Source organism: Papio anubis, chromosome 9, assembly GCF_008728515.1.
Source record: "Papio anubis isolate 15944 chromosome 9, Panubis1.0, whole genome shotgun sequence".
NCBI classification, from domain to species: domain Eukaryota; kingdom Metazoa; phylum Chordata; class Mammalia; order Primates; family Cercopithecidae; genus Papio; species Papio anubis.
This window is the reverse complement of record NC_044984.1, coordinates 65,882,211-65,906,505: the sequence shown is the minus strand read 5'-3', so window position 1 is coordinate 65,906,505 and position 24,295 is coordinate 65,882,211. Positions and strand designations below refer to the sequence as shown.

Sequence of the window (24,295 nt, the reverse complement as noted above, 5' to 3'; positions counted from 1 at the left end):
GAAATGAGCTATTCTGGCATATGTCTAAAATTAGAATTTTCTTGAATTAATTATTGTTTTAAAAGGTAAGATATTATTAGAGCTTAAAAAATATTTTGTTTTACAGATGTTTTCACTGTAGTGGTATTTGAACTGCCTTGTCAATGGAGTGCCATATACTTTTTAGCTGAGTCTTTCTTCTAGTCCAACTAAACTCTACAAATATTCATTGTCTACCATGTTTAAAGTATGAGGGTAGGTATGTGAGGATTTAAATATTGATTTATTAAAAAGCTGTCACTGTGTAACTACTTTGGGCCTGGCATTACACTAGATGCTGGGGGTTTGAAGAAGAATGATAAGATGTTCCTGCGGTAAAGGAGCCTGGATTCAGCTGGGATAAAGCAAATAAATAACAGCATATCACTTTCTATTTAACAAAGCTCTTGCATATATATATATATAAACTCTTGCATATATATATACACACACATATGTGTGTATATATATATTTAACAAAGTCCTTGCATGTATGCACATACGTGTGTGTGTGTATATATATATGCAAAAGCTTATATATATATATATGCAAGAGCTTTGTTAAATAGAAAGTGTATATATATATGCAAAATCATGTATATATATATATGCTCAATTGATCCATGCAACAACTTTATAAGATTCATAGTGTAGATACTATTTTCTTCACTTTTGGAGGAGAAAATTGAGGCTCAGATACCTTGGCAAGCTCATTACCTCCCAGAGCCTCAATTTTCTAATTTGTTAAGCTGAGATAATAATGCTTAGTGGTAGGGTTTGCATAAGAATTAAAAGAGCTAATGCATGTGTAACATTTGAAACAGAACCTGGGATACAGTTGTTACCCAACAAACCTAAATCCTCTTCTGTCCTCCTACCCACTGAGCTCTTCTTTTCTCTTGGGATGAATCAGTAAGAGAAAGAGCTAGAGTTGGAATTTGGACCTTATGATGAAAAAATGGAGCTTTCCTCTTACTATCTTATTAGCTCTTAGCTATACCATGTACTTGTATGCATATAATTGTGTTCACATACATGTACATATATATATACACACACGCACTATATATATATGTGTGTGAATATATACACACACACACACTATATATATATGTGTATATATACACACACACACACTGGGCAGGTATGAATATACATGTTTGTGTGCATAAGGTAGAAGTATCATAAACACACATAAGGAGTTTTAGGGTTCTCAGGAGGGAACTCTCTCATATGTTCGGGAGAGATTATAAAAAACTTCAAGAAATGGCATTTGAAATGGGCCCTGAAAGACAGAATTTCAAGACGCATAGTGAGGGAATGGGATTGTAGGAGCAAAGGAAATAAGAAAAGAGCTTTGTTCCATGAACGTAACTTAGTCAGTCTGGTTTATGACTTAGGGTGATTGAGGAGAGCTTTGGGGAACTGGTTGAGAAGGTTGGCTTAGGCAATGTGTAGCCTTAGGCTGTGAATGTTAGGGTGAGGAGTTTGAATTAGTGTAAATAGGCATCCTGAACACACGTTTCACAGCAGGAGCAACAAGATGGTTGCTGTGCTTCAAGGAAGATGACCCCCGCCAACAGTGAAGGGAGGGAGGCCAGCATCATGCAGACTGGTGAAAATCTAGATGTCATGGCTGGCAGAGTGACTGGTGCAGTGGAGGTTGGGAGGTATGGATAGGATGGGGACTACAGAGGTGGAAATGAGGAGTGGGTAGCCAACTGGATCGGAAAGCATTCACAGAAATGCAGGCTTTGAAGAGATGGAAACAGATGCAGAAGCAAAGAGAGGACAGTTTCAGGGAGAAAGTGGCTACTACTGTCAAATAGTGGATAGGAGCTCTAATACTTATGGTGGGGGGTGGGGGGGTGCGCTGCTAGTTCCTCGAGGAGTATCAGGGAGTATTAGCATATCAAAAGAGTGATGAAAAACCAGTACTGTGGCTGCAGAAGGAGGAGCAAAGGCAATGTCATTTGCCAACCTCTTAATATGCAAATACTCTCTAATGAGGGCTAATGTTTATTGTCAATACACTTTAAAACTCTTAGTTTGGCAAAATATTGCCAGAACATTTCAGAAACAATGAATAGTTTTTTTCTTCCAGTTGTCAGGGCTAATTGGGACTCCTGCTCATTTGTGACAAATAACACATGGTTCCAGAAAGCCCGTCAATCCAGTTGGCACAGGACCAACATCTGCCGAGAAGTGCCCCTAGAGTCATGTTTAACAGTTGTCCTTACTCTCCTCCTCTATATTCAGGCTTCTCATTCACAGCCTCAGGTTTGATGGTGTCCCAAACCTGCCTTGGAGAGGAGCCTTTTGTCTAAGAGCCAGCCTCATACTCATAACTATATATCATCATTCTTCTGTATTAAATGTGAAACATAACGTTAGTTATACTTTGTAGTTGTAACTCTATTTTATTATTTTGTTTGAGACAGGGCTCTGTTGCCCATGGTGAACTTCAGAGGCGTGATCATAGCTCACTGTAACCTCCAACTCTTGGGCTCAAGTGATCCTCCTGCACTGGCCTCCCAAAGTGTTAGAATTACAGGCATGAGTCACAGTACCTGGCCTATTTTATTCTTTTATGGCATATAAATCCTCATATACACCTTTCTAAAACATTATTTATCTTTCTAGATTTACATCCCAGTTTGTATAAATGTGATGTTTGGGCATAATAATGAATGACGATAGAGACTTAGCACAAAACAGTATAAACCTCCTACCATCAATTTAGGCTGGAGTCTATTGCTGTAAAAGACATCTATTTGTATATAATAATTTATATTTCTAGTATACTCAGGTTTAAGTTCAGAATGACTATGCAGACTTGACATTAATGCTCTAAAAATCAGTTTTATTCCTTGGAAAATAGAGGTAATAAAAAGCATTATACAAGATTATTTTAAAGATACCTAGCACATCTGGAGATACAAATCATAATGTGATCTTTAAAAAAATCTTTTATATTATTTCAATGTTCAGCTAGAACCTGGCAAAATGCATGCGTATATACCTTTCTGTATGAGCTCTTAGATTGACTGAGACGAAACTCAAGCAAATATAGAATATTCATTGTATTTGAAAGTATAATATATGCTATATTTCAGGATGGCGAAACCAAAAAGCATTATAGTCACTTACATTGTAATAAGAGAAGGGTTGCCTACAAATGCTTTCTCAGGTATTGACCTGATATTGTTGCTATGAAATCCTCTAGAAAGAGAAAAAACATTATAAAAAATCATGTGTGGAGTAAAATTATTTAATAGAATCCCCCACCCTGACCACAGTGGCAATAATCAGAACCTTTAGTAACCAGAGGACAACGTTAAATTCCTCTATGCATCTTGAAACTTAGGTGCCGTTATTTACTCTCTAGGGGATAAAAAAAGTCATGTGCTGTCATCTTAAAGGAGAAATAAAGAATCTGAAAATAATAACTGCACTTCATGAAAACTCACAATCTAATGTTATAAGAAGAAAACCTGTTAATATCCAACAGAGCATCATTGTATAAAAGCAGGAGAGAGTGGAAACCATTTTTGGAGAGATTATGATCACTCCTCCTGACCCCATTTGAAGCTAGAAGAGAAAATTGACTTAAGCTGCAGTGAAGTAAAGATTTAAGTAGTCTCCTTATAAGGACAAAATTTCCTGACTTGAAGAAAGGTGCCCTGGCTCAGTGAGTCTGTAGTTATAAGCTGATTGTCATCTGTTGTTGTTGATGTTGTCTGAATGGCAGAGAAGCAGATTCAAGGATCTTTGGAGCTTATTTGGGCCTGTGGCTGTATGAGGTGACCCTATGCCACGAAGCCCAGCTAAGCCACACATGGGGTTTCCTGAGTCAGAACACCCTAAGGGTTTTTCTTATAAACAAGCTCCTCTGTGTCTCCTTTAGCTGTATGTCTTATTTCTCACTGCTAGGGAAATGAGGTTCTATGTTTATTTTCCTTTCCAAGTGTTAGAACATTACTCACATAGGTTATTTATCTTTTTAGATACAAAAAAGCGAATCAAATTTTATCATCTAAAAGGCAGTATATGCAACCCAGTGGCTGAAAGTCAGCTTTTCTTTAGTAAAATTATGGGGCTTTAGAATTAAATAAGATTCATTAAACATTTACAAATGAAATACAGTTAACCCTTGCACAAAATGGGTTTAAACTGCATGGATCCACTTTTTGTTGTTGTTGTTGAGACAGAATCTTGCTCTGTCTCCCAGGCTGGAGTGCAGCGGTGCAATCTTGACTCACTGCAATCCCCGCCCCTCTGGTTCAGAGCAATTCTCGTGCCTCAGCCTCCCAAGAAGCTGGGATTACAGGCATGTGCCACCAGGCCCGGCAAATTTTTGTAGTTTTAGTAGAGACGGGGTTTCACCATGTTGGCCAGGCTGGTCTCGAACACCTGGCCTCAAGTAACCTGCCTGCCTTGGCCTCCCAAAGTGCTGGGATTACAGGCATGACCACTGCCTGCGTGGCTCCACTTATACGTGGGTTTTCTTCAGCCTCTGCCACCCCTGAGATAACAAGACAAACATCTCCTCTTCCTCCTCAGCCTCCTCAATGTGAAGATGACAGGGATGAAGACCTTTATGATGATCCACTTCCACATAATAAATAGTAAATACATTTTCTCTTCCTTAGGATTTTTTAAATAACATTTTCTTTTCTCTAGCTTACTTTTATAAGAATACAGTACAGAATACATATACAAAATATGTGTTAATGGACTGTTTATGTTATTGGTAAGGCGTCTGGCCAACATTAGGCTATTAGTAGTCAAGTTTTTAAGGAGTCAAAAGTTTTACGTGGGTTTTCTACTGTGCAAGGGTTGGTGTCCCTAACCCCGAGTTGTTCAAGGGTCAGCTGCAATGTATGTGAATGCATCTCATACTTTACTAGGCACAGACAGTTTGATTCATCTATTTCTAGACTTATGCAACCCAGAAATGTTCAAGTTCTCAGAAATGCTCAGCAACTAAATTCCATTTTAGTTCTATACTAAAAATCTACAAATATATAAAGTATATAAATGTTGGGAGAGTATGTATGGCTTAGAAAAAGAGAAAAGAATATGACTTACAGAAATATATGTATTTCTTTTATATATATGTTAGAGAAACCCAGCATAAATAAAAAATATTATCTGGTATTTGCTAGACATAGAATCAATTAAAATATATTTCAAGAGTACTTTATCATTATTTATATAAAGTTAAAATTTTCTAGCAAATCATATTATGTAAAATAATCACATGTATTTTTAAATAAATTCACAAAAGGATAAAGTTCTCCCATTGAAATTGTCCTAAATACTTACAGTTCTTTAAGGTTGGAGAGTGTTCTAATTGCAGTGGGGAATTCATCAAGGTTATTGTAATTTAAATCTCTGAAAATGAGTAAACAGTATTTTCAGTTTTTTATTTAAAACTTCATATATACTCTACAAGGAAAGTTAACATGCTATTCCAATGAACCCATATGACTAATGGAAGTTCTCATTGCTTTTGTTGATGGAAAGAGATTTTCTTGGCTTGTTGACTACCAACATTCTGTAATTAAAATGGTCATTTGACTAATCATAAGAAATTTGAGAGTCAAGGCTCAATGGCACTGGGGCGTCTCAAAAAGAGAGTGTGCCGGAGCATTAGCTTCTAAGTAGGAAAGATGCGTCTTTGACCAGGTGTTGATGGCTGCCTGATGGAGCTCTTCAACTGAACCCAGCTCACTAATTGGCCAGTGTGAATTTGCACTCCTCAGGGCTCCTGGATCACATCCCTTTTCTTGTTCCCTCCTTCACTCCCTTGTGACATGACATCTTGCAGGGCTGCTTTGTCTTTGACTTTCACAGGGTTCCCACATCCCTCCCAGCCTGAAGTCCAGGATGAATCTTACTTCTGGAGAAGTTTATGCGGGACAGGGTACTCTCAGAAAGGAATTTTGTCTAGAATTTCTTCAGTGTCGTAAATGATTCAGAAATAGGATGTTTTCTTTGATCTGTGCAGCAAAGTTCTATGTTATTCCTCATGACCAGAGATGAAGTGGTCAAATTATCTCAAATCATTAGTTTCTGTATCTGTTATAGCACAATTGGCTTTTCAATTTCATTACTCACAAGTGCTTTACAGACTTACTCTACCTTCTATCTAGATGTTTGTATGAAAAAGTAATTGCCTCCTGGTCTCTGGGAATGGCAGATTTCCCAGATGACGCAGAAAAACCTTTTGGTCAGGCAATCACATGTGGTTAGGTTCTCCTCTGTGGAGAATTGCTATTTAATTTTAAGAGAGAGATAATCTGACTGAGTTAAACATGAATCAAGGTTCCTACTTGTCTGGCACAAACCATCCTTAAGCTATACTGCAGGCAGGAAACGCGTGTCTTTTGTAGACATAAATTTTCTTCCTGTTTGTAAATCTCTCCAGATGCTCTGTTTTGATTAAACAAGGATTGGGCCCTTATAAATTACTTGGATTTCTAGTGAGGGAAAGGAAGAGGCTGGAAATAACCAAATTGCTTATCCTCTGTAGCCCTGGGCATGGTAGGGGAAGGAGAGACAATAAGACTCACATGAACTTTTCCCTGACATGTTTTGCTCTATGTTATTTACGTGCAATCCTGGGTCCTTACCCCAAAGATTGAGAGAGGGGAAAAAAAAGACTATTTATGGAAATACCCATCAAAGCCCATCTTGTTTTTCATTCCTGTTATTGTTCAAAAGGGCTGGAAGGTGATTTCCATTGGTGAGATTTCTGAGCCCAGCCCTGTGTAGATAAGAGTTCTAATTTTTCCTAGCAGCTGATGGGAACTGCTTGTCTATGCCATTAAGTTGATGTAAAGGTCCTGCCTGGACGAGTTCATCTTTGCCACCTAAGAGGAAACACAGGGTGACTTACCCCTGGAAAGAGCTGTTAGCGCTCATAGGCTAGAAGAAGAATACCATCAACACAGGGTCCCTCAGGAAATTAGTAACCCAGATCTGGTTAGAAGCTAAATTGATTATGAACAAATTGCTAAGCTCTGTATGCAGATGAACAGTGGGCCCCAAGGGCACAGGAGAAGGGGTCTTTGGTCTTTGCATTTTGCGGTTCTGGTCAGAGCCAGCATTGCAGATTCAGTGACCTGTGTGGTTTATTGCATTTGAGTATTAAAAATGTGAGGGTAGGGATGACATGGTGACATGGCTGCAACCACCCTCCTCTCCCAGCACACTCAGGACCCTCCCTGCCTGTCACCTCACTCTCATCACACCTTTCTCAACAGGGCAATGAAGAGCGTCTCCTCCCCCGGGAAAAGCCTGGGTCCCTGCTGTGGCCCACAAGAACCTCTACCTTGGCTCTGTGAGAGTGTCTAGGATATGGTCAGCTGACTGGACTCTATTTTTACTATAGGTATCAATTAAGAACTGAACTTTTGACTTATTCTTTGGAAGTAGTATATAGTAGTAAACATGGATTTCAGAATCAGACTAGAGGAGGAAGCAAATCTCAGTTCTGCTACTGACTAGATATGTAATAACTTTACCTCGCTAGAGCCTAAACTGGGATACTGTAAGAAGTAATTAAAACAATGTATGCCAAATGCTAAGTGCAATATTTGATTATAGATATACTCAATAAATAGTAGCTATTATTACTTTTCATCTTTTTTTCTTTTTTTGAGACAAGGTCTTGCTCTGTCACCCAGGTTGGAGTGCAGTGGCATGATCACAGCTCACTGCAGCCTCAAATTCCTGGGCTCAAGCGATCCTCCCGCATTGGCCTCCCAAGTGTTAGGATTACAGGCACGAGCCACCATGCCCCGTCCCCTTTTCATCTTTTGAATTGCTTTAGCATGAGCTGTCACTGTTTCCTAATGAGATGCCTGTTCATCTGAGATGGAAGACGCAGGCATTGGCCTGGCCTGCATCCTCTCATTCAGCAGGGAGTACCAGACTCATGAACAGTGAGCCTGAGTGATCCTTGACAGAGACTACACGTTTCTAAGCAAATAGTCACTGCGCAGTAGAGAACATCTCATTTAGTCTATAATGATTCTAACTAATTTATCACTCTCATTAGATTAAAATAAAATCCCAATTTTATTGCTCAGCCCTGTGAGGGTTGTGTGTGTAAGATAATGCCACTGTAAATATCTGTTGAAAGCTTAGGCAATTAACCGAATCAAACAAAGTTTGGCTTTAAGGCTATTTTGATTCTTTCAGAATATTCATGAAAATACTGAAAAAAGGGAAACAAATAAAAGGTCAACTCACAAAGTCTCTAGGCTGTGGAGCCCATCAAAGCATTTCTTTCCCAGGGAGTGGATTCTATTGTTATGGAGATGTCTGCAGTAGAACATTACAGATAGTTAGGAAGACACACTGCACAGAGCACACTTACCATTTTGATAGCTTAAATCCAAAGAAACTTAAACTGAAGAATGCACTAATTATAAGAAGCTAACTTAAAAAATGGCTATATGCTGCATTCACTCATACCACAGATGATTCTATACCAGAGAATTTAAAAAACAGTCACAGTTTTTTACCTTTTAGCTTTGGGACATCAGGGTGTGTATAATAATATGAGCAACACAATTGGTATAAGTAAGTTTGGGTTTCAAGGCTTTTTTAAAAAATTTTTAAGTTCAGGGGTGCATGTGAAGGTTGGTTACACAGGTAAACTTGTGTCATGGGGGTCTATTGTAAAGATTATTTCATCACCCAGGTATTAAGCCTAGTACTCACTAGTTATTTTCCTGATCTTCTCCCTCCTCCCACCTTCCACCCTCTGATAGGTCCCAGTGTGTGTTGTTCTGCTCTGTGTGTCCATGTGTGCTCCCATCATTTAACTCCCACTTCTAAGTGAGAACATTCAGTATTTGGTTTTCTGTTCCTGCATTAGTTTGCTAAGGATAACGGCCTCCATTCATGTTCCTGCAAAGGACATGATCTTGTTCTTTTTTATGGCTGCATAGTATTCCACGGTGTATATGTACCACATTTTCTTTATCCAGTCTATCGTTGATGGGCATTTAGGTTGATTCCATGTCTTTGCTATTGTGAATAGTGCTGCAGTGAACATACACATGCATGTGTCTTTATAATAGAATGATTTCTATTCCTTTGGGTATATACCCAGTAATGGGATTGCTGGGTCAAATGGTATTTCTGTCTTCAGGTCTTTGAGGAGTTGCCACACTGTCTTCCACAATGGTTGAACTAATTTACATTCTCAAGGCATATTTGTAAGCATAGTTTGTTCAGCATGGCTTTGGGATATAGGATGTTAAGCAGTGATACTGACCATCATTGACACCTGGAGGATAGATGTAGCAAGCACATTTTCCAATAAAGCTGAAGGCATATAATGGCTACCTTCCCAGGGCAGGGGCACAGGTTAACAGGAAACAACAATTTCAGTCACAGGCAATGGTGATCAGATTTTTCTGCTACCCAAGGAGATTAGTTATCTTGACACAGTATTAGTGTATATAATTGTCATCTTTGGCTCAAATGGTAAGTCAGTTAGGTCAGAGCCAGTTAGAACAGCTGTGCACAACTGAAAACTGGACCAACTCTCAAAAGGCTTTTAGAAAATGGGCTTAAGGAGGACAAGGTTTAAAAGTGTAGCTGGATCTGTATAAATCCATTTCCTCTAGTGGAGGAAAAGAAATTAAAGCATATATCCAGCTTCTGGTGGGTCAGTAGTATCATCTTTATATGTGAAATTCAGTGTAGAAATTTCTAATATCACAAAATTTCTTTTCCTTCTATGCTAAGATTTTTGTTCTAATAAATAAATTTTCATTTTAGGTGAGATTTATGTAACATTCATTGAGGATCTTCTACATGCAGCATATGAGGAAGGAGATTGAGGGGAACCTGAAAAGATAAATAAGATATTGTCCAGCCTCAAAGGAGTATATATTACAGTGCAAGGGACAGACATGTCATCAGGTGGAATGATTGAAGGAAGCGGTGGGTCAGTGGGTGGGCATGAAACAAAGAGAGAAATAGTGAGACAAAGCCTTCCTCGATGATTGGTAATTATATTATACATGTGAGGGTCATATTGCTACATTTTTAAAGAAGACTGATTATTTTTCAAACTATTACTTCTTTGAGAATCATTTTTTGATTCACTAAAATAATGAAATCTAGACATACAGGGGGAAAAGCTGTGCAAATGCATAACATGCTGTCAATTAAACCACCTTTGCAAAAATACAACGGTGAGAAAAATATGACAATGAAAGAGATCTAACCTAACCGACTCCATCTTGCCTTTAACCTCCAAGCTGCCCTTGTCTATTCCTGGGCGTAGGCTGAACTAACTTTGGGAGGAATTTAGTTTATAGTTTAACTTTGAAACAAAATGATAACAGCCTGTTTCCAAAACAAACTCTCTCCTTGCCTGGGGACCAGACTGCCTTTGTAAAAGTAACAAATTAGCCACAGATTAGAAATTATGGTTTAGGAGTCATGTAGCCAGAGGCCACAAGACTCCTAACCTCTGAGTTGCTCCTATGGATAACATCGCTATTGTTTAAAACTTAAGATTGGTGTTCAAGATATTTTTCAGACCGTGCATTCTGATAGATCAGATGGAACCACCCAGATGGGTAAACTGGCCCATCTGGTCTTAAGGTCCTCACCCAGGACTGACTCAGAGCAAGAGGACAGCTTCAACCCCCTATGATTTCATCCCTGACCCAACAAACCAGCATTCCCCATTCCCTAGCTCCCTGCTAGCCAAACTATCTTAGAAAAAACTCTTGCCTCTGAATTTTCAAGGAGGTTGATTTGAGTAATAATAAAACTCTAGTCTTCCATTGAGCTGGCTGTATGTGTGTTAAACTAATTTTTTTTTTTTGAGACAGAGTCTCACTCTCTTCTCCAGGCTGGAGTGCAGTGGCACAATCTTGGCTCACTGCAACCTCGGCCTCTTGGGTTCAAGTGATCCTCCTGCCTCAGCCTCCCTAATAGCTGGGATTACAAGCGTGTGCCACCATGCCCAGCTAATTTTTGTATTTTTAGTAGAGGTGGGGTTTCACCATGTTGGCCAGGCTGGCCTTGAACTCCTGACCTCAAGTGATCCACCCATCTTGGCCTCGCAAAGGCGTGAGCCACCATGCCGGCCTTGTGTGTTACTCTTTATTGCAATTCTCTTGTCTTAATAAATCGCCTCTATTTGGGCAGTGGGCAAAAGGAACTCACTGAGCAGTTACATCATTTGTTCTCATTTCTCTTTCCTTGGTAAGGGTTCAGAAAGTTCTTATTAGAGAATAAGAAGAGCATCTTTCAATTTGACCTGAATTATCAATCATTTTTAAAAATAAGGAATTTTTATTAACTTAGGTTACTGTACTAACTGTATAGTGCGGTGACTCCTTGTGCAATATGTAATGGGCTCCTCTAAGGCAGAGGTCATATTTCATTATCTTTGTATGCCCTGCGGTGCTTGGCACCTAGCAGGTGCTTGATAAGTATTGTTTAAGTCATTTACACAATTGGAGCATTTATAAGTCATTTTGGGGAGGGGCTCAGGAGGTTTTCCTCCCTTAAAATGTCCCCATTTAAGCTTTGAAGAGCCAGCATTTTAAGGCCAAGGTCTTCCAGTGACATTAGAAACTGTTAAAAGAGAGAGCAAAATCAATAAAACTTACAGAACTACCAAGCTGGAGAGGTTTCCAAAGGCATAGTCTGGTATGTGGTGTATTTTGTTCAGGGCCAAGGTCATGGCTTGCAATGCTGATAAACTTCTAAAAGCCTGGACGGGGATTTCTGTTAAAGCGTTGTCATCCAGCCACAGGTGCCTCAGGGAATGCAGGCCACTGAAACAGCTTGGGGGCACATAGCTGATGTGGTTAGCATCCAGACGCCTGTGGAAGAAAGAAAGCAAGAATGGAAAAGAGAGCAAAGCCCAAGCCGAAGGTCAACTCTTTGCAGGAAAACCCTCCCCATGCATGACGAACAAGAGTGGAACAGGGCCTGGGGTCCCCGGGAGCCCTGACATCCGGAGCGTTTTCTTCTCCAGATGAGCTCTCCTTCTCATTCATGTGTAGACTGTTGCTTCCTAGGTCCTCTGGCTCTAAAATTCCATGGTGCTATGATTCTCTTCCAGGCTTGTAGGTAATGTTCTTTCATGGATGGAAGCGGCCTCCCCTGAGGTATGGAGTTTCAGTGTGATGATCTTTTAGTTTCTTTCTGACACTAGCATAGAGATACCCTTTTCTTCCTCCCACCCTAAGCCAAAAGAATGTCTTTGCTTTCCCTGGCTGTTTTGAACACACTAAATATACTAGTCTAATAGGTTGTTCAGTAAGCTCTGGGAAAAGATTGTTTCATTTCAGTATTTGAAGGAACTGAGTTTTTTTGTTTTTGTTTTTGTTTTTTTGAGAAGAAGCCTCTCGCTCTTGTTGCCCAGCCTGGAGTACAACCTCCATCTCCTGGGTTCAAGCGATTCTCCTGCCTTAGCCTTTCGAGTAGCTGGGACTACAGGCGCCTGCCACCATGCCCAGCTAATTTTTGCATTTTCGTAGAGACAGGGTTTCCCCATGATGACCAGGCTGGTCTTGAACTCCTGACCTCATGCGATTCACCCACCTCGGCCTCCCAAAGTGCTGGGATTACAGGTGTGAGCCACCGCACCCTGCCGAGTAATTTTTTTTAATTTTTAATTTTTTATTTTACTTTAAGTTCTGGGATACATGTGCAGAATGTGCAGGTTTGTTACATGGTTATACATATGCCATGGTGGTTTGTTGCACCTATCAACACATCATCTAGGTTTTAAGCCCTGCATGCATTAGGTATTTGTCCTAATGCTCTCCCTCCCCTTGACCCCCACCTGCCGACAGGCCCCGGTTTGTGACGTTCCCCTCTCTGTGTGCATGTGTTCTCACTGGAACTGAGTAAGTTTTCATGGACTGCTAGAGACACGCCTCAGGGAAAACAGAGAGGGGGCCCCTCCCTTTTTCTTAGGACAGCACTGAAAAGCCTGAAAACTGCTGGCTTTCTTGCTTATCCTAACCATTTGTGTGAAGAAGATGTTTGTTTTTCTGGCATTCTAAAGGAATAATAAAATTAACAACTTCCCAGCTTTTGCTTCCTTTTCCTACACTCCATTTTCATCTGTTTTAAAATGGGGAAATACATCTAAAAATAAGTCTGGTTAATGAGCTGTTGCCACCTCAAAGCCAGCAGAGGGAGTGCAATACATTTATTTTGCCCCAATCCAACATAAACAGTGGCTATAATGTAAAGGTCCTAATTTTTCGTATGGAAGTGACAAAACTCACATCATTTGCAATTTTCTGTAAGATGTACGAATACTAGAACCACCATCACTCAAACTATGCTTCCAATAGCCCTCACTTGTTTTTTTTCCCAATCTGCTTTTAAGACCCACACATTTGCATTTTCAAAGATAGGATTAAAAAAAGAAGAGCTGTATTTTAGTAGCCCATGTATTAGGTAGGATTAGAAAATCACAAGTGGATTCTGAAAAATGTTTTCGGAAGCATTTAAGACTAAACAGATGCAGGAAGCACACCAGGATCACAAAATAATCTCCAGCAAACCAAAATTAAACAATTTAGAAATGAAATTCTTTGTTGGGAGGAAGCTCATTTCTATGGAAAGCAGCTTCCTCACTTTTGGCCACTATGCCACTTCAATCATCTTCTGATTCCTACTTCTACGGACTGAATGGGAAGGAACAAGCAATGCCTCAAAGGCCCTCCCTGAGCCACATTTTGATAATAGCTGAGATAAGGTCACTTGGAGCAAATTTTAAGAGTTGGGTGTCATAGTCCATTTACAACTAAATTTCCAATAGAACAACTATCATTGTCGGCAACAGAAACGCAGCTTTCAAACATCTTAAGGTTTTGTCAACAAATGGAGCCAGAAATGTTTAGAAAACTCAACACCATCTCTCCTTCCTTTCTCTAGCAACAATGTGCTTGGCTTATGCTCACATAAGGTATAATTTCATCAGGAGATAAAGAGGTGATTGCTTTTGTTTGACTAGAAGTAAAGCACACATGTAAGCTCTCCTTAACTATTGCACTGATTAAAGGATAGAGACTTAATAATTTCAGCTTCTACGTTCATGCTGATATGTTGACTGATCATTGCCAGTCGTTTATGCATTGAAAGTATGAGTGATGGCTGGGCCCGGTGGCTCACACCTGTAATCCCAGCACTTTGAAAAGCTGAGGCGGGCAGATCACCTGAGGTCAGGAGTTCCAGACCAGCCTGGCCAACATGGCGAAACCCCATCTCTATCGAAAATACAAAAAATAGCTGGGCGTGGCAACGCACACCTGTAGTTCCAGCTACTTGGGAGGCTGAGGCAGGAGAATCACTTGAATCCAGGAGGCAGAGGCTGCAGTGAGCTGAGATCATGCCTGGCCAACAGAGTGAGACTCTGTCTTAAAAAAAAAAAAAAAAAAAGAGTGGTTTCTAAAAGTCTTGGACTGGGCATAGTGGTTCATGCCTGTAATCCCAGAACTTTGGGAGGCCGAGGTCAGGGGTTCAAGACCAGCCTAGCCAACATGGTGAAACCCCATCTCTACTAAAAATACAAAAATTAGGCTGGTGTGGTGGTGCATGCTTGTAATCCCAGCTACTTGGGAGGCTGAAGCACAAGAATTGCTTGAGCTCAGGAGGCAGAGGTTGCAGTGAGCCAAGATCTCGCCACTGTATTCCAACCTGGGCAACAGAAAACAAAATAAAATAAAAAAAGTCTTGAAAATGACAAACCTTAAAGTTCATTGCAAACATTGGGATGCATTTATGGAAAAGGCTCTTTCAGCATGAAGTCATAGGATTGTCTTCTTTGGTATTTTATGTTGCTACCAAAGTTTCTGCTGTATCTTGAAGTGACCCAGGTATCAGTTCCCAATGTTAATATAGCCGTTTCTCTGGACAGATATCTTTTATGAATCACGTTTCTTTTCCCCCCAGAAAAAGGATGTAATCTGGCCTCCACACTATCATCTTATACCAATTTGCTATCTGAAATGAAATAAGACAGGAGAATTCTTCAGAGATCAAACACTCTAAATACTAATATTCCCAGATGTAATGCTTAACAGCGTAGACCTTCAGATGTTCCGAGTGAAGCATCAACACATCTCTCTACTAAACAGTTTCTTCATATAAGTAGCTCTCGATAAATGATACTCCTTCTAAATGCAGTGTTTTAGAGTTCATATCCACCTGAACTCAGTGGTCTAAATCTAGTTCAGGTATATTGTTCACATTCAAAGGCATTATCTGATTTAATTTCCTCCTCCAGCTTTGTTAAGGAATAATTGACAAATAAAAATTGCATATATTTATGGTGTACAATGTGATGTTTTGATATATGTATATATTGTAAAATGATTAAATCAAGCTAATTAACATATCCATCACCTCACATACTTAACATTTTTTTGTGGTGAGAACATTTAAGATCTAATCTATTAGCAATTTTCAAGTGTAAAATACATTAACTGTAGTCATCATGCCATACAATGGATCTTCAGAAGTTATTCATCCTGTCTAACTGAAACTTTGTACCCTTTCTCCAACATCTCCCCACTCAACCACTCCCACTCCCAGCCCCTGGCAACCACTATTCTATACTCTGCTTCTATATCTGATTTACTCTTAACAGAAGATCCCAAGGGTAAACAGGAGTAGAGAATTAATTATCCAGTCACTCATACAGGTGGTTCTTTCACAACAAGGTTAAGACTGTGGACAAAGCAGCTGACAGGGCAGAAGCTGTGTCCATTCAGTAAGTAAACAAAGAGTTCATATTATGTCAATCTGGTCTTTTCAGGGAGCTGAACATTCTCTATTCATATATTTGAAAAATGCAATATTTTAGCAGTTGGGTATAAGATAACATCACTATCCAGTACAAGAAGACATATACATACAAAATATGGTTCCATAATAGACTTATTGTCAGTAGCAACAAAAATAACTATATTATATAGTTCTGCTTTTAAGTATTTCTTTGTTATTTCCATTTTATGCAAGTCACAGAGGGTGTGTGTGTAGGCACCTTAGAATCCATAAATTAGTGCAGAGATTTGGAATGGGAAGTTCCAGGTTCCAGCCAATTCTAGAAGCTGTATGACCTTGGCCAAATCAACAGACGTCAGCTTTCACATCTGTAAAACGGGGATAACTCCTCTCTGTCTTATAGGGTTGCTTTATGATTAAGGAAATAACACAACAGGACTTTGTAAATATAAAGTACCTTAATGATTTTAAATATTATTATATGAAGCTGGTTAGCACTTTGTATTGTTGTCTTTTGACCATTGAAACCATTCAGAAAAATAAAGGTAAATTCAAATTTTGTTTAAGCAAAAGTGGCTAAAATGAGTGCTGGATTGTCACTGAATTTCAGTTCTGCGAAATGCAGGCTATTTCTTTCAACCCTCATAATAGAAATAATTTAGAGGTGCTTGCATTTAGACTTATAGAAGTCACCCTTATTTTTTCAGCCTTTACTATTATTGCTACGCGTGTGTATACAGACACACACATACACACACAATGCAACAAGGCAAATAGTTTTGTTTCTGACACATCATCAATTACAGTATCTGCATTCTGAAGGTCAAAGAAGTGGTGACATTTTCAGAGAAAGTTTCTAGCAACGATCTTGGCATCTTGGCCATTTAAGCATCCACTGAAATTGTGACAGAAGCAGCCCCAAACCTGTCTGCAGTTATGCGCAGCAAAGTAAAACACTTTCAATAACGAGTGGCCTTGTCTTCATTCAAATAAAAGCTCTTAATTATGATCTTGAAATGCCATCTGAAAAGTGATCACTATATGGGAAATATAGTGATTTTATGTTCCTTTTGGGGGAGGTCTGTTACATATAGTTTATAGTATATAGTATGTATAATTTATAGGTAAAACAAAAATTTTCCCTACATCTTATGCCATCTACAACCACCTACATAATGGGCATGTGGTAAACTGGAAAGTGCACTGAATTAGGAGACTTGAGACACAGATTTAGGTCAAGACACTGTCATTTAATTCCAAGATTTGAGGGCATATTGATATCTCTCTCTGTGGGCCAATGTTCACATGTATAAGGCAGAATCACATGTCACAGAATTGCTTTGGGTATTAAATGAGAAAATATAAATGTGTTTTGTCAACAGTAAGCATTCTACTGTTTAATGACAGGCTTTATTATTTGAGGAAAACCTTCAAATTTAGGAAGTGGTATCATTTTTTTCCCTCTAAAAGTTTATTTTATTCTTCCTGAAGTTTCTTAACCCTTTATCCTTTCACATCTGTCTATGGGAGATTGCCATTTTCTTGCCATATGGGCTGGTGATTCTCTATTTACTATACATTCTTTAATCAGTACGCTACGCTGCATGTTTTAATCAGTATTATAGTAAGGTTTCCATTACAGAGAAAAGAGGATGCACATCTTCTGTGTTAGGCCAGCAATAGAATAGCTGGTGTCCAAAAGGCTAAAATGGCTGAGAAAAAAATTACAACACCTGGTGCAAGAACAGAGTTTTATTAAGTATGAGTCTTTGCAATGTTACTTAGAGGGCTACAACTGATGAGGAGGGGTCATGGCATGACTTTTGGGTGTGTGTTGAAATTACTCCTTCTCCAGAGGGAGGGCTTGAGGTTGAAGACTCCACAATTACTGACGAGGCTCTGCTGCTCAAGCTGCTTGGCCAAGGGGACTGTCTCTTATGGACCCAGTTGTTGCCTCCCCACCACTGAACCTGGTCAAGAGGCCTCAATAACTGTGAGTATCCAAAGTTAAGTGGAGTCTGGATGACATCACTCCCAGATTTCTGGGCTACCTGTCTGTGAGAAATGACTCATCCTCTCCCAGCAGTCTTCAAGGTTTGCATAAAAGTGTTTCTCTGAAATGAGGGTGTTGTAGGCTTTCTGACTGGAGGCGCTAATAATACATGTGCTGTAGAAAGGTCACTCTAATAGCCATGTGTAGGAGGGCCTGGTGGGAAAGTACGTGAACAAGACAGTGGCAGCCATCAGGGTGAGAAAGATGAGTACCTGAAGGAAGTGTGGAAATGGCGAGGAAGGGCCTACTATGAGGGATGTTAAATATGTGGGCCTGGTAGAGCTTGGTGACTCCCCAGATGTGGCCAGTGAGGAAGGTGAGGAAGCTATGGTGAATCAGCATTCTGGCCTGGGCAACTGGATAGATGGAGGCCATGCAAGAACAGAGATGAATGTTACTCAGTATTAGGTAAAATAAAAATAAAACATAACTCCATGTTCACTGTGAATGTGGTTCTGTCATATCAATGTGTTCTACGTGGCAAAGAGCTAGAAGGTAACAGGCAAACTGTTAATATGTATATATTTTTTGAGACCGAGTCTCACTCTGTCGCCCAGGCTGGAGTGCAGTGGCCCAATCTTGGCTCACTGCAACCTCCACCTTCTGGGTTCAAGCAATTCTCCTGCCTCAGCCTCCTGAGTAGCTGGTATTACAGGTGCATGCCACCACACCCAGCTATTTTTTTTTGTATTTTTAGTAGAGACAGGGTTTCCCCCTGTTTTCCAGGCTGGTCTTGAACTCCTGACCTCTGGTGATCTGCCTACCTCAGCCTCCCAAAGTGCTAGGCCTCAAACAATTAATCTTTTATGTTCAGGCAACCCCACCTGCCCCCGCCACCAAATAAAATAAGCTCATTTTCTTTGTGTTTAAAGTTTTCTTCCTAATATTTCTATGTAAAAATGGTTAATTATGTAAATTTTCTCTTTTACAAGGAACATTTTGCCAAGCTACTCCATACTCCCTGATGAAACTTTCCATTTATAAATGGTGTTATTGTGAAGATTAGAGAATGAGATCATTATTGCTATTGTTGTTCCAGAAAATGGCCCTTTATACATATCTCATATATGACACCTTGTCAATGTATCACACAAATTTATATATTTGTTTAAGAATGTCTTTGATGAGCCATTAACTACAATAAGTAAAGTGTTAGTCAAAAGATAAGCCATTGATCTTGGTTAATTCCATATCTGAGATGACTGTAAAAATGTCAATTATTAACATGGATGACTTGGAGGAAAAAAAAAGCCAAAAGTGTGAAGAATGTTGCAGCTGCATAATACAGTTTATAGGGATTCTTGTAATAAACAGAGTTATGAAGCAATGCATTTTTATGACTGATATTGCTATTTTATATTTGGATGGGCATTTACTTATTTTTTGAGACAGGGTCTCACTCTGTCACTCACGCTGGAGTGCAGTGGCAGGATCTCAGCTCACTGAAACCTCTGCCTCCTGGGTTCAAGTGATTCTTCCACCTCAGCCTCCTGAGCAGAGCAGCTGGGACCACAGGTGTGCACCACCATGCCCAGCTAATTTTTTTTTTTTTTTTGAGACGGAGTCTTGCTGTGTCCCCCAGGCTGGAGTGCAGTGGCGCGATCTCGGCTCACTGCAAGCTCCGCCTCCTGGATTCACGCCATTCTCCTGCCTCAGCCTCCTGAGTAGCTGGGACTACAGGCGCCCACTACCGCGCCCGGCTAATTTTTTGTATTTTTAGTAGAGACGGTGTTTCACCGTGGTCTCGATCTCCTGACCTTGTGATCCGCCCGCCTCGGCCTCCCAAAGTGCTAGGATTACAGGTGTGAGCCACCGCGCCCGGCCACCCAGCTAATTTTTTGTATTTTTTGGTAGAGACGGGATTTCACCATGTTGGCCAGGTTGGTCTCAAACTCCTGATCTCAAGTGATCCTCCCGCCTCAGCCTCCGAAAGTGCTAGGACTACAGGTGTGAGCCACTGTGCCCGGCTGGATGAGCATTATAAAAATATTTATTTTTATTTTTTTACTTTTGTAGAGATGGAGTCTTGCCATGTTGCCTAGGCTGGTCTTGAACTCCTGGGCTTAAGCAATCCTCCTGCCTCGGCTTCCCAAAGTTCTGGGTTTACAGGTGTGAGTCACGGCTCCCAGCCTGGATGAGCATTTTTAAAAAATAAGTTTTAAAGAAGTGACCAACCCTCTTAAACAGTATATTGTACATTTTGTGAGACCACTTTGAACAAGTCATGATAGCCAAAAAACCACAGCAATTTAGTTCATTTATAAATTTTAAGAAATGAAAGCATTCTTGATTATTATTTTACTTTTTCAATAAAGTGAAAATCGTGTAGTTCTGTATCTGCATATATTACAGTTTAACAAAGTACATACATTTTTTGTTGTGAGAAAATTTACTGCATTGAAATTTTATTGCCCTGGAATCAGTGGATCATTGGAGCTAAATTTGTCACAGAATTATTATGATACTATTGGGCTATTATTTAATCTATATGTACTCTTACATCTTGAATCCATAATGATTTATATTAATTCTTCACAATAACACCAGAGTCACTTTTGTTGTGGTGGTGGTTATTTTTTTTAATATTTATGGAGACCATCATGTGTGATTCCAAATTAATATCTAGGGAGATATTAAGCCTATCTAGGAAGATATTAAATAACATGATAGCTTATATGGGAAATTTGTGCTTTTGTCTTTCTAATCACCATCTTATGTACTGGTAAACTTAAGGTGGCCAGTAGGAAGAAAAATTATTGCTTTAGACTTACCTCTGAAATGGTTAACAAAAAAAAAAAAAAAAAAAAAAAACAAAGAATTTCCCCCTCTCCAGCTTGGGGAGAGATAAAAGTCTACAGGTTCATTGAAATGCAGTAATTTAGAGACTAATCAGCTGTCTTGACTAGGAGCCAGATGAAGTGTCTAAAGGAACCAAACCTCTGTCTCTCTGGCATCTTTGAGGAGTGCAAGACTCCAATAAGGAATATATTTTAAAGTCAAATTACATTAAAAGTTGCTTGGTGAGCTCAGAGATCACCACTGCTGTGAATACTGTAGCAAGGAGATGATCTACAGCCAATGTAATGTGAGCAATAACTTCTTCAGTTTTATTTTTCTTCATAGAAAACGAAGACCCTTTTTCTATCAGGGGCACCATTAGTCTTCCAGGTATCACCAGGGTTAAAATCTAGGGGTCATTTTTGAATCTTCCATTGCCTTCCAAACAATCATTCATCAAGTTCTTTCCATTTATCTTCATCTCCGAGACTTTCCATTTCCACTGTCTAGTTAATTCTCTTATCTCTTCACACCTGCATTACTGCAACAGCCTCTGAGCTGGTCCTTTTGCCTTTGATCTCTTATCTCTTCAATTAATCCTGTAGGCTGCTGCCAGATTAATCTCCCTAAAGTTACACTCTAAATAATCCCCCTGTTAGAAATCTACAGTTCTTCCACATTATCATTCCTTTTAAACCCTAACTTTCTGTTCTGATATTCAAAGCTCTCGTCTTACCTTATCTGGCCAAACTTTTATCTCATTTCTCTGTCCCAGTCAAGTCTCTTTCCTGGCTCTTTCCCACAGTACTTCTGGGCCTTGTGTTCATGAGCATCCCCTACTCACTGCCTATCTGAATCTCATTAACCTTCCAAGACTTAATATCATGGTTCTTTCCTGCGTCTTACTCTTGGAATGGGGAATCCTCAGCTGAGACAATGGGAAAACTAATTCTGGCAGATAGATCAACTCTAAAATCTCTGCAGGAACCACTGGGTCCAACTCCCAGCCCAAGAAAGGCATGTGGGAAAGCCAGGGTATAGAGGTAAGAGTTTGGACCCAGGGAGATGAATGAATGCAGGTTACAGTTAAACTAGAGGAGATGAACTGACTTTGAGTGGCTGACTAGCCTCTGGCCATATCACCCTGAATGTGCCCAGTCTCGTCTAGGTAGCCATCTAGATCAACACTTAGAGTTTGAGGTTTCAGTTCAGTTCGATAAGTACGTCCTAGTGCTTTCTTTGTCATAGGTACTCTACCTGGTGCTGAAGATCTAGCAGTAAACCAGGGAGGCATGGTCCCAACCATTACGGAGCATGTTTTCTAAAGGGTAGTCAGACAAATCAATCATTATAATAAAGTGTTAGGTGAAGAGAAATGCATGGTTGGGGGGCCTAAACTAGATTTTACTTGTTTTATCTTTCAGTCCAGATCTGGATTTCAAACTATGTGGCATCTCTACTTAGTTGTTCCTCCTTAAACACAAGCGCTCAAGACCAAACTCATTATCCCAGAACCACATACTCCCCAAATATGTATAGCCGTCTCCCAGTGTGTCTTGTCCAGTGACTGGCTTCAGTAAGCACATGGCTGTATAAACCAGAAACTTAGAAATTATTCTCCACACCTCTTTCTGCTTCATTCTTCATAGCCAATTCATTATCAAACACTGGTAATTTCATCTCCTAGATATTTCTCAAATCCATCTCCCTTTCTTCATCTCCACTGTCCCTACCCTGATGAAGTTCTCCTTTCTCTCCTAGACTATTGCAGTGACACAAGTCTGAGTACCCCCACCTGCCAGCCTTAAAACTCTCCAAAGGATTCCCATTGCTTTTACAATAAAGACTGAGATCCTTGACATGTCCCAAATGTCTTTCAAAGGGTCTGGCCTCCACCTGCCTCACTAGATGTGCTCTTCTTGCAAGTCTCTCCACCTCACTGCTGCCTCAGCTGCACTGACCTTCTGTTTCTTGATATACCAGGTTTCCCCCACCACTGTAAGGAGTTGCACACATAGTTCCTTCTGTCTGGAAAGCTCTTCTTTCTTGTCTTTGTCTAATCAGACCTTACCTTTGCATTAGTGGCAGGATGCCTTTCACTTTCTCACCTACGGTTTCCTCTTCAGAAAAGTGGAGACAGTTTCTACCTCACAGGTAGTGAGGGACCAGACAACTAAATGCACAGAGAAACAGTCGAAAAGGCTGACTGGCTCACGCTTTGATACTGTTGCCTTCCCTTCTTTTATTTTTTTCTTTCCGTTTTGCAACATTCCAACTTCCCTTTCTTTTTATAAACATTCACAATTATATGTCTACAGGTAATATGTGTTTCTGTCAAGCCTTTCCTTCTTCTCATCAGTGCCCATTTTCTGCAGAGGATTCTCTGAGAGAGGTAAGATAATGTGGTGGTGAAATGGGCAGATTCTGGAATCTGGTGGCAAAACAGGGCTCTTATCCCAGACTCACCTCTAGCCTGACTCCGTTAGAAACCATGTGACCTTGGGAAGATCAGCTGACCTCTCTGCTCTCTTTGCTTCCTCAGTACTAAGGAAGGAATAATCTCAGCACCTACTTCATGAGGTTTCTGTGAGGACAAAATGTGATGATGCAAGTAAAACTGTTTAATAAATATGGGAGGCTGCTGCTTTGATAACTATGGATGTGTATTCAATTCCACATTCTAATTTTTGTCTTTGCAATATTCCCATTCTCTGCTGCTTTCCTTATGTGCTTTCCTCTCCTCACAACTGATCACAGACCCTGTTTATCCTGAAAACGCAGAAAGACTCTGCCTCATTTATATGGCTGTCATCTCTGTAGCCAAGAGTCCAATCTACTTTCCAAAGTTAACCTTCATTTTACATCACAAGCTTTAAACAAATTTATTTTACTTTTCATTCCATAACACCCATGTTCTCTTTATTTCTCTGATAGGACGGCCATATATGCAATTTATCACAGGACTGGCAGGTAACCTGATATAAGAATCTTTCATGCATGGCTATTGCATAAAGTATTCGCTTTTCCCTCCTTATATGATTCTGTGGACAATGCTCCAATTTTAGCTCTCTCTTCTTGTAAACATTATGTAGAAAGAGCTTTTCCTGTTAAAATAATTCTCCCCTAATGTTTAAATTGGAGAAGAATCAGGGCAAAACTTTGCCTCCTCCCAAGAATTCACTGGGTGCTGATCTGCATATGGTTCTGTGAAGTGAACGCTTCACTGTGCAATAGACAAATGCTTTGGCCTCTAGAACTTCTAAGTCCACCTCCATCCCAATACGTACCTAACATCCTGGCACTTTTGTGAAGAAAGCAAAACAAACTAAAATCATGGTTCATTTTTATTGTGTAGGCTTGTGATTTCTGTTTCTGGAGACTATTTTAGTGGAAGGAATGTCACCAATACTAAAACCACTTTTTTTTTTTTTAAACCCCTTTGATCCTTTAATCTTACTCTTTTGGCTACCTCATCTTCCTTTGTTTTGGTCTGCTTCCACTTCCTTGTCTTCTGTTTCTTCCTTCCTATTCTACATCCCATGTCTGAAGCCAGTTAGGCTCCTGGATGCTAATGGGAGAAAACTGCTCCTGGTCCTAGGCTTGTCTTACTTTCTGCTCAGCACTTGAGCCCCATCTCTTCCTCCTACC

General features: G+C 39.9%; 1 protein-coding gene across 1 annotated transcript in view; it reads right to left on the bottom strand.

Annotated features, from left to right (window-relative positions):
* LGR5 (leucine rich repeat containing G protein-coupled receptor 5) overlaps window positions 1-24,295 on the bottom strand; it is a 147,552-nt gene that overhangs the window by 20,457 nt on the left and 102,800 nt on the right. Inside the window, exons 5-8 of the mRNA XM_009181214.4 lie at window positions 11,676-11,891; window positions 8,281-8,352; window positions 5,347-5,415; window positions 3,169-3,240 (exon numbers count right to left, since the gene is read on the bottom strand). Coding sequence (XP_009179478.2) covers window positions 3,169-3,240; window positions 5,347-5,415; window positions 8,281-8,352; window positions 11,676-11,891 — 429 coding nt within the window. The remainder of the gene's footprint in view (window positions 1-3,168; window positions 3,241-5,346; window positions 5,416-8,280; window positions 8,353-11,675; window positions 11,892-24,295) is intronic.